Genomic DNA, 16,240 nt, shown 5'->3' with positions numbered 1-16,240 from the left:
TTGTATTTTTTGTTGTTTTTTTGTGTTGTTTTTTCCTTTTCGTTGTGTGACTTGTCATCCCTTCCTCATGTTCCTCAAGTAGGGCTGGGCTATGATCCCGCAGAGTCCGCCATTTCCAAGGGGGAGAGGCGCTGATGAGCCCCACCAATACTCAGTACCTCTGGATACTACACCCCCACTAGTTGATGTTGCTTTGCTGGGGTCCCTCCACTCCCCGAAGTAAAGGAGTTTTCTTGCATGTGGCTCGCTTACATGGATGGCCAACAAAACCAAAAACGAACAACACCCAGATTGCGAAATGAGCTTCACCCGGGCCACCGAATCGATCTCAAGCGAGGAAGAAGGGAGGTTCGAGTGATGATAGAGTGGTGGGGTGGGTAAAGCAGCAGCAGCACTTGGATATGGCTGAAGAAGAAACGGATGTGGAAGGGATTTGCTCACTACTACTACTACTACTAGGACTACAGTTTGTGCGGGAATTATGAGTAGCAGTAGTAGCAGCAGCAGCAGCAGCAGCCTGGTGGTCCCCTTGAAGAGGCAGGGCGTGCACCTCCAGCGTCGGTAGCAGGCAGACGGGCCATCGTCGTTGGGTATGGAGGCCGGCTGCCGCGATATGGTGGAATTGTTGGGAGGGGGACGTGACGGGAACAGGTCAGAGCTTCGATTATTGCTGGAGATTTTCGCAGTTTGTTGAATGATATGACCCATGGTCTGGTGGTGTGGTGGGAGGAAATCGTCTCGGGACTCGGGAGTTGCAGCCATCCATGGCTGGGTGGCACGTGGTTTTTCCTAGAGCGAGAGTTGTTTGTGAAGGCGGTGGACGTTTGCGGCGGTGTTGAACGCTAGGGTGCGAGTTGTGCTAGTGGTGGGAGTTTTGGGGAGATTTGGAGGAATTTTGTTTTCCGGAGGGTGGAGAGTTCATGGAGTTTGGGGGCGGGGGAGGGACTGTGGCTATGGTGGTGGCTATGTGGTTTTGGACATAGCTCGGCATGAGGAGGAGAGGGGCGTGGCGGGACGTCATGAGGGGGAGACGCTGGGTGCATTATTGGGCACTCGCTGTGAACTTGGTAGTGGTGTTGTCATGTTGGGGTTGTGATGGCTTGTCGCCAGATGGGAAAGCCCTCCTCGAGGTCAGGAGGAGTTTGAACGACCCGTATGGGTACCTGAGCGATTGGAACCCTGATGACCAGTTCCCGTGCGAATGGACTGGGGTATTTTGCCCAAATAACTCCCGGCACCGAGTGTGGGATTTGTATCTTGCGGATCTGAACTTTTCAGGTACTATCTCTCCCAGCATTGGCAAGCTTGCGGCCCTCCGGTATCTTAACCTGTCGTCGAACCGGCTGACCGGGTCCATTCCGAAGGAAATCGGGGGGCTGTCTCGTTTGATTTATCTAGATTTGAGTACGAATAACCTCACTGGCAACATCCCCGCTGAGATTGGGAAGCTCCGCGCGCTGGAGTCGCTCTACCTGATGAACAATGACCTCCAGGGACCCATACCACCTGAAATTGGTCAGATGAGCGCTCTGCAGGAGTTGCTGTGCTACACTAACAATTTGACCGGCCCTCTGCCGGCGTCTTTAGGGGATTTGAAGGAGCTGCGTTATATTCGAGCTGGGCAAAATGTCATAGGAGGCCCCATCCCAGTGGAAATTTCGAACTGCACAAACCTCTTGTTCCTTGGGTTTGCTCAGAATAAGTTGACAGGTATAATACCCCCGCAGCTTAGCCTTTTGACGAATCTCACGCAGCTGGTGCTATGGGATAATTTGTTAGAAGGGAGTATACCGCCGGAGTTGGGCAATCTCAAGCAGCTCCAGCTGCTGGCGCTCTACAGAAACGAGCTTAGGGGGACAATTCCACCCGAGATAGGATACCTTCCTTTATTGGACAAACTGTACATTTATTCCAATAATTTTGTGGGCTCCATCCCTGAGAGTCTCGGCAACCTAACCTCCGTTCGAGAGATCGATCTTTCAGAGAATTTTTTAACTGGTGGCATTCCTTTGTCCATATTCCGTTTGCCCAATTTGATATTATTGCATCTGTTCGAGAATAGACTCTCCGGGTCGATTCCATTAGCTGCTGGATTAGCACCCAAGCTAGCGTTTCTGGATCTATCCCTCAATAACCTTAGTGGGAATCTTCCAACTTCTCTGCAAGAGTCTCCGACCTTGACAAAGCTTCAAATATTTAGCAACAATTTGTCTGGCGATATTCCCCCTTTGCTTGGGAGTTTCAGCAACCTCACCATTTTGGAGTTGTCTCACAATATTCTTACGGGAAGCATCCCCCCGCAAGTATGTGCCAAGGGTTCCTTGACCCTGTTACATCTGGCATTTAACCGCTTGACGGGGACCATCCCGCAGGGTTTACTCGGTTGCATGTCCCTGCAACAGTTCGACGTGGAGGCTAACTTACTAACGGGTGAGATTCTGCTGGAGGTTCCGAGTCTTCGCCATTTGCGACAGCTGGAGCTTAGGAGCAACTTATTCAGTGGCATCATCCCGTCTGAAATCGGGGAGCTCTCCAATTTGCAAGTTCTCTCAATCGCTGATAACCACTTCGACAGCGGCTTACCAAAAGAGATAGGTCAGCTATCTCAACTTGTCTACCTTAACGTCTCTTGTAATTCACTTACCGGCAGCATACCCCCCGAGATTGGGAACTGTTCTCTACTCCAGCGCTTGGATTTGAGCTACAACTCCTTCACCGGGAGCCTTCCCCCAGAACTTGGGGACTTGTACAGCATTTCAAATTTTGTTGCTGCCGAAAATCAATTTGATGGCTCCATCCCAGATACTCTTCGCAATTGCCAACGATTACAGACGCTTCACTTGGGCGGTAATCACTTCACCGGCTATATCCCCGCCTCTCTGGGGCAGATTTCCTTTCTGCAGTATGGATTGAACCTCAGCCACAATGCCCTCATCGGTCGAATTCCGGACGAATTAGGGAAGCTGCAGTATCTGGAGTTATTGGACTTGTCACACAACAGACTGACGGGGCAGATACCAGCCTCTCTTGCAGATCTCACCAGTATCATTTACTTCAACGTTTCCAACAATCCCCTCTCAGGGCAGCTACCCAGTACAGGCCTCTTTGCGAAGCTAAATGAGAGCAGCTTCTACAACACGTCAGTCTGTGGAGGGCCGCTTCCGATCGCATGTCCACCGACAGTGGTCTTACCAACACCGATGGCTCCTATTTGGCAAGACTCCAGTGTTTCGGCGGGTGCTGTAGTGGGTATAATTGCAGTTGTGATTGTTGGGGCTTTGTTGATTATATTAATCGGTGCATGTTGGTTCTGTCGACGTCCACCTGGCGCTACACAAGTAGCAAGCGAGAAAGACATGGATGAAACGATATTTTTGCCCAGAACGGGGGTGAGTTTACAGGACATCATTGCAGCCACTGAGAATTTCAGTAACACTAAGGTCATAGGAAAAGGCGCGAGTGGAACAGTCTACAAAGCTGTGATGGTGAGTGGTCAGGTCATAGCGGTTAAGAAGATGTCCACTCAGACAGAATCAGGCTTGACTCAGATTGATAGCTTTACTGCGGAGATCAAGACGCTGGGAAAAATCCGGCACCGGAACATTGTGAAGCTTCTGGGGTTTTGTTCATATCAGGGGTGTAATCTTCTGATGTATGATTACATGCCGAAGGGGAGCTTGGGAGACCTCTTGGCGAAAGAAGACTGCGAGTTGGACTGGGACCTGCGATATAAGATCGCTGTGGGTAGTGCCGAAGGACTGGAGTATCTGCACCACGATTGCAAGCCGTTAATTTTACATCGCGACATCAAGTCCACCAACATCCTTTTGGATGATCACTTCAAGGCACATGTTGGAGATTTTGGATTGGCGAAGCTGTTTGATTTTGCGGACACAAAATCGATGTCTGCTATAGCAGGGTCTTATGGATACATTGCGCCTGGTACTTCTGAATAGCACATTACACTATCATATTGTTCTATCTGGAACCGTGAGTATAGTGCGGCTTATTTTCATTGGAACCTCCTGATCTATGTTGCTGCTGTCTGTATGTTTTCGTGAGCTCAGTAGCAATTACTCACTGCTGAGATGCTACTGTGCAGAGTATGCATATACTATGAACGTAACGGAGAAGAGTGACATCTACAGCTTTGGCGTTGTGCTGCTTGAGTTGCTAACTGGGAGACATCCAATTCAACATATTGATGATGGGGGGGATCTAGTGACGTGGGTGAAGGAGGCCATGCAGTTGCACAGGTCCGTGAGCCGCATCTTCGACACCAGATTGGACTTGACAGACGTTGTTATAATTGAGGAGATGTTGCTCGTTCTCAAAGTAGCCCTATTTTGTACAAGTAGTTTGCCACAAGAAAGACCCACCATGAGGGAGGTCGTGCGAATGTTGATGGAGGCCAGCACAAGAAAAGCTCGTGACTCCACGGATTTGCAATCAGAAACTCAAGACGCGTGTGAAAATGGAGACTCTGTTTCTGATGCGGCCGTCACCAGGGACACCGTCATTGACACCATATCCGAAGGGGATAACACCGAGATGACTATCTCTGAGGAGATGGTGTCTGTGAAGATCATTTCTGAGAATTCTGACAAGCCTTAGATCGTTTGTTGGCTTCCCTGGTACAATCACTCGGCAGGAAAGGGCTACTAGAGCAATTCTCAATCAAATTGGTGGTTGGTGAAACTTCATGTTGCAGTATCACTTGCTTCACAGCGGTTATGACATGCAGATCAGCAACTGCTGCTTGGTTGCTTTCCTGCTATGATACTGTATTATTCTGGGACATCCTGGTATATTCTATCGAAGCTGCTAACAGCTCTCCGTTGTAGAGTCTAGGGGTTTTGCATAGAGAGTTGGAGGAACAAGCCGCAAGGAATGTTCACCATTGCTTTGAGCGTGGCTTCTGCATCCACTCCTTGCATTAACGGAAGTGTTGATTTCTGCAGAAAGAGGTGCTTAACAGGCTCCCACCTGTATATTCCACATGCCTCAGATTGGCAAAACATGGAGGTTCTGCTATGCTCTTGAATGCACAGATGAAATTCTTTTGGTCAGTATAGGCTGGTGCGCATTCACCTGTGTTTCCTCCTGCTCGAAGAATAGGAACAGGAGCAGGAGCAGGAAAACCAGGAGACTCTTGGTATATTATAGCGTGAAAGACATCTGGTTTAAACCTGGAGAGAAAATTTGTATATCTTTTCCAAAGACGAGGGGGGACACACACGTTATATATCTTCCTTTCAATATGTGTACAAAGTTTCTGCGTTCCTAAAAGCTCATTTCATCAGATTTTTTGTTTTCCTCTCTGTCTGCCACGCGTGGTTTAATTGTGAACGTTGACAGTCATGTACCAACTTGTTTCCACAGTTCTAGCGAATCCAGAGTTGCTTCGTAGTGTATGCACCTGTACTTTCTCATGGAGAGTGATTCATGTGCACTTGAAGGTGATGATTGGCTCTAATTGGTATGTACTGCACAATCCAGTCATGTTAGTATGGAACTAGATTTTCAGCGGGGGAGTCCCAACAGCTTTAAGGGCTTCAGTGTTGGAGACCCCACTCCAGGAAATTTTCACTGTGCACTTGCAATTCCAGTTGAGACTGTCAAATGCTGTAAAGTCATGATCAGGTACTCGAGTAGTTGTGCGCAACTGGCTCTTTGTTGACTATTTTGACAGAACGTAGTACTTCTTTTGGTTGTACTATTCAGCTTTCACTGAAGACTGCACCAAGAGTAAAGAGTCATTATTGACAGAGTTGGGGATAAATGAGATGATTGTGTTTTTGTATTTAGTAGCAGACAAATGTTAAAATACTACTTGACTAAAAATATGCTATTATTTCCTGAATGTGAGATAACATCAGGCTCGTATTCGCTCATAACAGAGTGCATCATAATTAGATTTTCAAGGAATGTTCTCACAATCTGACGAGGTCAGTTGCAGTAAAAGCTTATTTGGTAGTAAGTATACTCCGGGTATACGTTTACAGCAACAGCCTTTTCCATTGTTCAGTGATGTCATTTACAAAAGATATCATCAAAAGTATGTCTGCTATGAAGTAGCAGCCTGTGCAACTTTAACATCACTCAAGACATAATGCTATCAAACTTCAATCTTACTCGAATCAATGTTCTGACAATCAGTCGCATGATCAGTCGATTTGCGACCTGCAAAGGTCGAAACTAAAAAATTGATCATCCGAGGCCAGTGTATTCCTCTCTACGATGAGGATAGATATGGACTTTTACAAAAACGAGTGTGCAAAATTTGGACTAAAGCCTCTACAAAAGTCTCGTTAACGCTGTAATGTTGTCCAGAAGTGCTAGTTCCCGCACAATTTCCCCCGAATTGCCCAAAAAGAAAAGGGATTTGACGACAGGTAAACAAGCAGTTACACTTCAATCTCTGCTGAGTAGTTCTTGGCCATATGTTACACCTACCTGATGAGTGGCTTCGAAGAAGCACGTTATAGATAGCACAAAGTCCGTTTAAAGATACAAGAATGAGCAGAGCAGTAGTGCAGTGACTGTCTTGGTAAGTTCCCTATGCTGCCTTCAGTGTAGTAATATGATACTACTTCGCCACTGGGTGCACAACATGATGCTGAGTCATGGATGATGTTGCAAAAGATTGCTGTTTCTTGAGAAAAAATGCGAACGAAAGCAGCGTCTCATTCTCCTCGACAACCTGAAAGACTAGGCGAATGAGAGACTACCGAAAGAATCGTGCGGAACACAGTTCTAACTACAGCATGTAGATGTTCGGACAGAAAGCAAGAATATCAGGCAAGAAGACGTACCTGAGCAGCGAAGTGTTGTGCTACAGCTAGTACGAGCTCCTCCTGAGGAAAGAGAACTAAAAAATTATTGGAGAGCAGAGAAAAGAAACAACAGCATATTAACTCAAAGTAAGGACTGTAAGTGTCAGATAGCATTTCAATAGACTGGTCACGTGAATTTTGAATACCTTGCAGCTGCCTGTCACTTCCCTCAAATTGTAGACACGCCGGTACCGCTTTAAGGAGGATGTCTGTCCACATCACAGAAAGTGGCGTAATTGAGAGTCGTCAAGTACCAAAAAAGTGTACGAAAGAAAAAATACCATCATCGAAGTTAAGTTAGATAGAAGTTTCCAAAAAGAATTTTATGGCAGGCTGGCTTGGGTCTTACATCCAGTTTGGACAGATCAACTTGTAAGGGTCGTCTTGTACTTCTCAGAGAGAGAGGCAACTTCGGCTTTTGTTCAAGCTCCTGCAGAGAAATCCTACCCAGTTAGTTCACGCGTTTCACATATCCCTGAGTAATTCAACGAACTTAAGGAGAATAATTAATTATGGTCAGAATCTCCTCACCAAATTATTATTATCCACATACGACTGACTGGTCGCAACCACTGCTCCTTGTTCCTGGGAAGGCAAACGACCACATCTCTTTTTCTCCGCGAGTTCCTGGGAATTCTGAATACGAAAGACATCCACGGTTATGAAATCATCCAAACCGCCAGGTGGAAGAATGTGAGTGAAAATGTTTTGAAAATTTATGTATCCCAACACACAGTCGTCGTGTCATTCATTGTCAAATTGCTACACACGTAGAAGCACATCCATTTTGGTGAAACGGTTCTATCGAAGTTTACTAAGTCTTGCAACCACAAACAACGGGTGACATAAACGTCTACGTGATGTGAAGCAGCATAATTCGTATTCCAATGGATCGGGAAAACAAAGAAGACGTTGCCCTGGAAAAATACCTCTCTACAACTCGGACAGAGATAGAATGCTGTAGAATCCACTTCGTTACCTCCACTAATCTCACATTCCACATGCACCCAGCGACGACAAGTCCGATTGTCGCAGCCAACCCACTACCAAAAGATAAGGAGAATATCAGAAACTCATGAGGTTAAAGAGTGACGAACCTCAGCACATACAAGATGCCAAACTGAAGGGCACAAAAAAACTCCCAGCACGCTACGCTAAACGAAGGTGGCTGTTCCAAACCATCATCACCAAAGGACAATTAAGTACCTCCTTTCCGTCGAAGGAATCGGGATCCTTCTCGCGGTAGATTTGTACACAGAAAGGACAAAACTTTCCCTGAAAATCATAGAATATCGATCAGATTTGTTGGGTACACTCATGCTTTGACACAAGGCTCCTTAACAAGCCTGAAAACTGCGAAGACCAACCGGATTGTCTGAAGGGCCCTCTTCAAAACACGATCAAGAATGTCACGTGACTGGTTACTACAAACATTGTATTCCGTGGTCCTACTCACGAAATGATGAGATGGATAAACAATCACCTGATCGAAGTTAATCTTGCAAGCATTGCAGAGGGTGACATGTTTAGGGTCCTTCTGGCTTCCATAATTCCGTACATGCCATCGACAGGTCCTGCAGTTATACCCTGAGTCACGGACCCTCCAATTTCCAAGAAAGACTCGAGTTGTGGCTACAATCCTACCCGACACTGCCCGGCTTCATCTCTGAATGTTAACTCCTAGCAGAGCAGACACAACACGTGAAGACTACGAGAAGCACGGAATTCTAGTAACTACTGCTGTTTCTTTTTTAGAACTACGCAAGGGACATCTAGAGCACTCGCGTTCTTGTAAACTGCGACCGGAAGTAAACCGAAGTAGCACTTCAAGCCTTCCCGCCTTTTTAAGAGACCTTACAGGTGCTGATTGTTAACATGCAGAACCTAAGAAAAGTACAACCTGTTCGTCTATGATTTCCACGACAGTTTCCTCAGCGTGCCAAATTAAGGGTATGAGCAAGGGTAAAGATAGAAAAGAGAGGGCGAGGAAGGCAACTCACGGTCCATCCCCTGGAGAGGTCCGCTTGCAGTGGGGATTAGAACAAAGCTGCCTGGAAAACATGACTACAAACCGAGTCGAGCCAAAACCATCTGCGCAATGACGCCGACAGAAATCTGGGCTGATCGATCAGCACACAACCCCAATAACCAACTTTCGGATCTTCCTCACGACAACCAACTTCGCTTTGGATTCTCCTCTCTCTACCAAGCTATAGCCACCGTCCTCATAGCCCCTGCATTTCCAAACCTCTACCAAGTCAAGCTCCAAACTCTTCAAAAGTACACATATCATCCTCTACCACATATTCCAAAAATTCCCACCTCACCAGCCCAAGGCCAAAATTAATCATACAAGCCTCCTCATCCCCGCGCAACACCTCCCCATTCACTGTCACAATTATCGAAACTAAAACTCCCAGTGCAACTGTAGGCACACCCTCATGCCATCCCAGACGTCAAATTCCAAAATCATCGAGGGGAAAACACATACACACACACCTACACACACCTACAAAACTACACAGAAAATTAACAAAACTAAACAAAACTAAAATACCAAAAACTATTAAAAATACACTCCAAGAACTGCCTCCACAGTATCAACTGATCCTCTCCACTCTCGACTGCTCCTCCCCTGCACAAAAAAAAACAGCAATCTCCCTCCTGCAAGTCAAACTAACTCAATAGAATCTTGATGCTTCCACCAATCCACCACCCATGAACCCACCATTGCCACCCCAATCGCAGCTCACAGCCAACTCACAGGAGCTGAATCAGCACCCAGCGAGAGGGGTTTAAGCTACTTCGACCACACCACGAGAAGAAAGGGTCCGCAGAAAGAAAAAAACACACAAGTAAGAAAAGGGAGGGAAGACTACGAGCCAAGACTATGACTTCCACGGGGATGGATGTTAACTACTTGTCCGCAAAAACACCAAGATGAGAGTCGTCTCTCTTCACCGAAAACCACTGAAATCCACATAACGAAACAAAAAAAACAATAAAAAACAAAAAAAACAGAAACAAAAATAAAAAATGTGGGTAAGGAAGGAGAGCTGGGGATGATGAATGACTCTCTCACTCACCTTGCCGATGCCAAAAAGAAGGGAGGGAGGGAAGGAGGGAGTGGGAGAGAGTGGGGGAGTTGGGGGGGGGGGGGGGAGCTCACAAAGATACTTGGGCGGATCGAAGCAAACAAAAAAAAACCCAAAAGAGGAATGTTGTATGGGGGCAAACCCTAGAATAGGGCTCTCCCTTCCCTTGCTTCTTCACTGCGGGGCCGACGAGATCGAGAAGAATGGGCTCCACCTTGGTATCTAGGCCTTGTCCACTCCCCTGCCGACACTTGTTCCACGGGTTTGTTGCCCCGGTACTGGGTGGGTGGGTGTAACCCATTATGGTGCCCGACCCGGCCCGGCCCGGCCCCCCACTCCCCAACCGTTCAAGCGGGTTGCGCGGGTTGGGTCGGGCAGGGCCGGGCTGGGCCGAGCCCGGTCCCTCCCGCTTTTCCGGACTGGCAGTGAAATTCGAATTCAACGCCGCCTCGGTTGCAGCTCCTTCTCCTGCTCGCATTGGTTGTAGCTCAGGATTTGATTAATGAGAAGTTTCGTTTTTAATGGAGGCTGCGGTTTAAATTTCTCGGCTTTCGAAGCCCCTGGCTTCTATCTTTTCTTTTTCTTTCTTTTCTTTTTTCTTTATCTTTCGTCTCCTATCCTGCCTTCATTCCTTCCTTGGTCATCCTTCTTTTCGTTTGATTTCTTTTCGAGTCTTTTAATGGAGAACTTTAATGGGTGGATTGTTGTTGGAGAGAAGGATTGTCTTTATTCAAGACCGTTGGTTTCCATGGGTTGTATCATAATGTTGCGGAAAAAGCACAGCTTCGATGTAGGAATGCAATAGGAAATTGTGTATAGAAATCCCAATTGTAAAACCATTAGTATGCAGTTATTTATTTGCATAATAGTTTCCATTATATGGTCTCAGTTACTTGAAATATGACTGAAGGAACATTTCGATATTCTAAATCAAAGATGGATATGAGTTCAAGCAAAATTATTTTAACATAGTGCTGCAAAATTGTAAGGGGACGACAGTTCACAAGATAAGAGTTTTTAAGATAATAGTTTCAGTTGAATTTTAAAATTTTACATGGTAATGTTTGAAGATGGTCTGTTGGTTGGTTGGTTGTTTGTATGTATATGTATATGTATGTATGTATGTTGATAACAAATTAAAATCTGATAGAAAAGTATTAAAAACAGGTAGCATCAAAGTGTCTATATAAACAATTAAGGAAATCAAAGATTAAAAGCATTCCCAAAAAACTTGCAACATATATATTAAGCATTGAGTTTTATTTGGAATATATTAAAGCTATTTTAAGTTTTTATATTCTTTATTCTTAAGTCGATTGCTTATTTTAATCAAAATTCTTACTATTAATATTTTATTTGTTATCTAAGAGACTTCATTCTTATATAATATGCAACTAACTATAAACTAATATTAATAGATGTCCAATTGTAATTTTTTAGGACTTTTATAACAAACATTATTAACAAAAAAGCTTCAAACAAGCCATAGATGTATTTTGCTAACTATTTTTTTAGTTGTAGTATTGCTTCTAAACTTGGACAACATTCTATTTATAGACTTTCTAATTTCTATGCTACATATGTAAAAGTAGAGAAAAGAAAAAAGTATCATAAATTAAGAAAATAAGAGAAATGCAATATTTTAGTAGTTATAACCATTACATTTTTTGAAAACTAATTGACTTTGTTTTATACCTTTATTTAGAATTAATATTTTACCTTCTTCACTTCAAAAGTCACTTTACTCCTAAAAAAAACAGTAAACCTTCAAGTTGTACAAACAAATATCAAATCTTGTCAAAAGAATGCAAACCTGGAAAAAAATTAAATAAATAAATAAAAATAAAGTATGCACAATGATATCATAGATTTTCCAACTCTAGAATAGACGTCAGGTACTAATGCTTATAGTATATCCAAACACGTTTCAAGCACAAGCTACCATACTATACCATCAAAGAGTATTTTTACCACTTTCAAGTCATTTCCTGATCTTCACAAATACAAACAATTGGTTCTTTGCAATTGCTGCTCTTCTAAGCTCACATTCATGTATCACAAACAATGCAATAGGAGATCACCTCACATTTCATCTAAAGGGAACCCCTTGTTTCAAACAATGGACGCTTTTACATCTGGTCCCATGAGAAACTTTACACTTGGACAGACGAGACCCACTTACTTAGTCTATTGTACTTGATTTATCCTTAACAAACTTTAACTAGCAAGTGTTCTCAATCATTGCAATCTATAAAAATGCATTTACATGAATGTATCAGTAAACACCACTTTGAAAACATCAAAAAGAAATGCAATGGGTGATTGGAAGTTTATTTTTTTTACTTTACATTAAATTATTGAAAATGTCAATTGAACACGTTCATAGAAGATTCCTGAAACTCTTGTTACTTCATACACTTTTGCAAGCATGGGAAATGGTTCGGGTCAGCAAAAAATAGTGCTTGGTATAAATTAACACAACATTGTCACCAACTAGGTCAGACAAATAGGTGTCAAGTTGAATTAATATCTTCAAGGTTCAAGTGTGTCTTATCAATTCTAGAATAGTGAAGTCTGGCATGGCATGTGGAAATGGATTTGTACAAGTAGAGAGCACTGATCAAACACAACCAGTAGGCAACCTACTCAACAAGTCATCAAAGTAAATTAGGAGCCTTGAAATGCCACATCATGTCTGTCTACAATTTCATGATCTGCCTTAGTGGTGATTTAGACTGCCTAGTGTACAAAGCCTGCTTGTTTAAACTTTCTTCTCTAACATTGATGTTTCATCACCTTCAAGCACCAGTCTGAAGTACAATGTAAGAAAACTTTCAAAAAAGTGCTTGAAGAATGAATTGGTTTCGAAACATCAACTTAATTACAATGACATTCACAACTACAGGCAGGTTCAACTCGAAGTTCTACGGAGACATTGCTGAGCAGAGCTCGACAGGATCCTTTCGTACATCCATCAGTTTGAGGGGCGTGAAAGGTTCCAAAATACAGTATGGCACCAATTTGCCAGTCGCTCGACTAACTGGGCACGCTGCATAGAATAATGGACCCCAGCAATCGGCCCGATTATACGCAGGGTCGGATGAGTGGAAGTGCACCCACACAGTGCTCGTATGGAGTTCTACACACACATAGAAAAGGGTAAGCATGAGTACAATCATTGATATAGCAACTTGGATGCTCCATTCTATTTCCGAACTCACTGACAGCGAATCGTAACAGTGCATAATGGAAAAATCTGTCGAACTAACGCCTGGTATGTGATCTTGACCACAAATTCATTAAACACGACAAAATTATTCACTTATTATTTCACTTGTTGGTTTCAGATTAAGTAATGGTGGCGTGCCTCGCAGCCTTCTGATTACGTCTAGGTATCTCAGGAACGTAACACAAACCTAAGTCAAACAGATTAACATAAAATATAAAATGATAAAATAAGGTCAAGTGAAAACACCTGGAAATTCAGCAAGGACGTCTTTGTCACCGTACCGAATTGCTTCCAGAACCTGCATTTCAAATCCCGAAAGTAACAAAAGGTTAACACTTCTAGATTGGTTCAGTACAGCTGTAGTGCTAAGAATGGATTGAGTCTATCAAACCGCTCTACTGTTAGACTGCTAAACTACGTTCACGTTTAATCACTATGAGAATCCACCTTAAAACGTCGAAGTAATCAAACAAAAATCAAAGTTCACGTCAAAAGCTACCATCTATCACTCGTGTATCAACGCAATAAAAACAGAACTTAAAGCAAAGGCGGGTTTGAATTAGGACAAAGTGTGGAAAAACCCTTAAATGAATCCGCTTACGCTTGGATTTAGAGACTGACCAGAGGCATTTCTCGCTCAAATATGCTATTTCGAAGAGCAGCTGGTGCGAGAAGAACGTGGCCCCCACTTACGTGGCAATGGACATGGAGAGAGATCTGCTCACGTATTCTCCATTCTGCGACTATTTCATCCCTCATCAGCCGTGTATACCAGTCTGTAAGCTGTGCAAAATCATCATCGTTATCTCATTAACACCAATTTCACCAAGTCTTCGCATTGTGGTGCGTAGATTACTCAATACTGTGTCTAGGTAAGAATCTATCCACTAGTCTGAACAAGCGATCTCGTATACAATGAACTACATGCAACCACTTTTCACAAAGGAAACACCACGCGCAATTTGGCGCAAACCTGTTAATAAAACGTCAAAGCATTCACAAGGAAGAAGTCGTATCTTGACTTAGATAACGCACTTACTTGTCGTCGATTAAAAGAGGGGCCAATAGAAAGTAATAGCTCCCCCGTGACATCACTGTGCGTTAGGGTGTACTTGCGAGGTAGAAGATCCTCAACAGTTTTCGCTTTTATGACTTCTGTACCACCTTCAAATTTTGCTGTCAGCTTTGAAGCGTCAAAATCCCCCGGACTGAATAACCTAGCAACCTTACCAAAAACAGCACAATTCCAAAAGAGATATCAAAACAACAGGTACATCCACTAAGCAAGGGTCACCATGAATGTTCCAACCATAACAACTTGCGAGGCCTAAAGTGGATTTAGTACCACATGCGAGCTAGACATAAGAATAACTTTGGCAATATGTCAATAAACTTCTGCGTGTAGAATACTTCTTCTCCCGTGCTCGGAAAAATGAGCCAACCAATTGGTTGCAAATCAACCGAGGAGATTATTCATTTTAAAGTTTCGAATTTAAAGCTCTAAGGTATCAAACTATACTTCAGAAAAAATCTTAATTAAAGTCCACGACAGCTGAGATAGTGCAGTAAACCACCATTTGATTATTAAAACATGCAGATTGCATACACTTCTGTTCAGTTTCTCCTTGGACACTGGACCATTACATCAAAAATAGAGCCCACACCATCTCCTCATTGCTGAAAATAGTCTATATTTCACAGATGGATATTTTACAGCAGTAAGTTGCAATCATAATTCGTGCTAATGCATAAAAGCATTCCGCATAATTAAACCAGTTTCTACGCTTGCAAAGAAGATGGAATCGGACTTATGAATGCGAAAGATCGAGAGAGCCTGGCATAATCCGATAAGTGATTGCGTCAATCTCGTGCTCCTACAATAGGGACATGAAATACTTGAGCCAAAGCTAACCGAAGCAAAATGGATTACATACTACGAGTATTATTCCAAATTGTTGGATGTGGTGGCACCATTCCAATTAGGTGAATCAATCTGTTAACCCCGGTCAAAAAGCTGAGAATATAGTTATACTGACGGGGATCTCATTCATAATACTTCGTAACCAGTTTGTTCGATTCATTTACACCGATTCCGAGAGCAATGCTGATTACAGGATTACATTCCTCCTCTCTCTCTCTCTCTCTCTCTCTCTCTCTCTCACACTAAGCGAATTTCAAATCGAAATCTGTTCTCATCGTTTCTGAGTTTAGACAGAAGCAAATGCAGAAGCTGACCAGTGGCTCTAATGATCAAAACCCCATGTGCGATAACAACTGAAAAAACGAAATCTCTCTCCAGACTATGGAATAGGAAGCAAAACCTCCATAACTTACCACTGCACACCTCTTCAGCTGCGGTCTACAATGCTTCGACGCACTCTCCCTCGCGATAAAGAACCCCGCCCCTCGCCTCTCTGCCGGCGACTTCCCAAGCCGATGCAACAACCCTGCACAATCCACCACCTTCAAATTCGATCCCCTACACCTGCGACAGCTACCAACGAAGGCCGCCCAAGGCTCCTCCCCGGAGCGAAGACAAGACCGCGTCGAAGTGGAAACGATGGTGAGGTTCGTAACTCGGACTACTCCGACTTGGACCCGGGAGCATTGCGATGACAATGACATTGCCATAGCCTCTCATTCCTCTCCGAGACCAGCCTCTTGAGCAGGCTCAACGCTGCAGCCTTCCTCTCTTCTCGTCCGCCATGGTCACGACCGCCTCGGGGTCCACATCGCCCCTCCCGCGTGTGGTTCCACTCTCAGCGCTCCGCGATCAATCGATGGTCGCTCGTCTCGCTTTGAGAATGCAAGCACGACGGCCACGCATTCGCACCCAGCGCGCGAGCTCCCAGCACCAGATTCTAGCGGCTTAGGCGCAAAGCCCATCTTGATGGATGATTTATGACGGAACCTTCGTCATAAGGATGAAATTCATTCGTTTTCATTATCCTACTTTCCATCGATTCCGTGAAACGGAGCACCATTGGGAAATTCGACCTGACAGCTGGCGGTATCCCTCGCTGCGTTGTGGAGCTTTTTAGTGTGGATTCCGTGGGTCCACGTCACCATGCTTCTATTAT

General features: G+C 44.1%; 3 protein-coding genes across 5 annotated transcripts; 1 reads left to right on the top strand and 2 right to left on the bottom strand.

The window, feature by feature from the left end:
- Positions 1–81: 81 nt before the first annotated feature.
- LOC112285298 (uncharacterized) lies at positions 82–5,304 on the top strand. The gene is made up of 2 exons (XM_024525980.3): positions 82–3,942; positions 4,103–5,304. Exons 1-2 carry the CDS (start codon positions 990–992, stop codon positions 4,612–4,614), a joined length of 3,465 nt encoding a protein of 1,154 aa, XP_024381748.1. The 5' UTR covers positions 82–989; the 3' UTR covers positions 4,615–5,304.
- A 662-nt stretch (positions 5,305–5,966) lies between these two features.
- LOC112285299 (uncharacterized) lies at positions 5,967–10,125 on the bottom strand. Of its 3 annotated transcripts, none has more exons than XM_090252587.1 (10): positions 10,006–10,125; positions 8,837–9,070; positions 8,320–8,410; positions 8,043–8,111; positions 7,766–7,879; positions 7,368–7,472; positions 7,186–7,266; positions 6,983–7,045; positions 6,816–6,857; positions 5,967–6,703 (listed from the first exon to the last, which is right to left on the bottom strand). In XM_090252587.1, exons 2-10 carry the CDS (start codon positions 8,896–8,898, stop codon positions 6,590–6,592), a joined length of 741 nt encoding a protein of 246 aa, XP_090108713.1. In that variant the 5' UTR covers positions 8,899–9,070; positions 10,006–10,125; the 3' UTR covers positions 5,967–6,589. The 3 variants fall into 3 exon arrangements, with proteins under 3 accessions (XP_090108713.1, XP_024381751.1, XP_090108712.1); XM_024525983.3 differs by having other exon boundaries at positions 9,923–10,119; XM_090252586.1 differs by lacking the exon at positions 10,006–10,125 and adding an exon at positions 9,565–9,888.
- Positions 10,126–12,513: 2,388 nt separating this feature from the next.
- LOC112286188 (protein STAY-GREEN homolog, chloroplastic) lies at positions 12,514–15,948 on the bottom strand. Its single transcript, XM_024527864.3, has 5 exons — positions 15,495–15,948; positions 14,200–14,385; positions 13,782–13,943; positions 13,407–13,458; positions 12,514–13,070 (listed from the first exon to the last, which is right to left on the bottom strand). The coding sequence occupies exons 1-5, from the start codon at positions 15,789–15,791 to the stop codon at positions 12,856–12,858; spliced, it is 912 nt and encodes a 303-aa protein (XP_024383632.1). The 5' UTR covers positions 15,792–15,948; the 3' UTR covers positions 12,514–12,855.
- Positions 15,949–16,240: the final 292 nt, after the last annotated feature.

The sequence above is a fragment of the Physcomitrium patens genome, chromosome 8 (assembly GCF_059467195.1).
Source record: "Physcomitrium patens ecotype Gransden chromosome 8, ASM5946719v1, whole genome shotgun sequence".
Lineage (NCBI taxonomy): Eukaryota > Viridiplantae > Streptophyta > Bryopsida > Funariales > Funariaceae > Physcomitrium > Physcomitrium patens.
The sequence above is the reverse complement of the archived record's forward strand: the minus strand, read 5'-3'. Positions and strand labels throughout refer to the sequence as shown.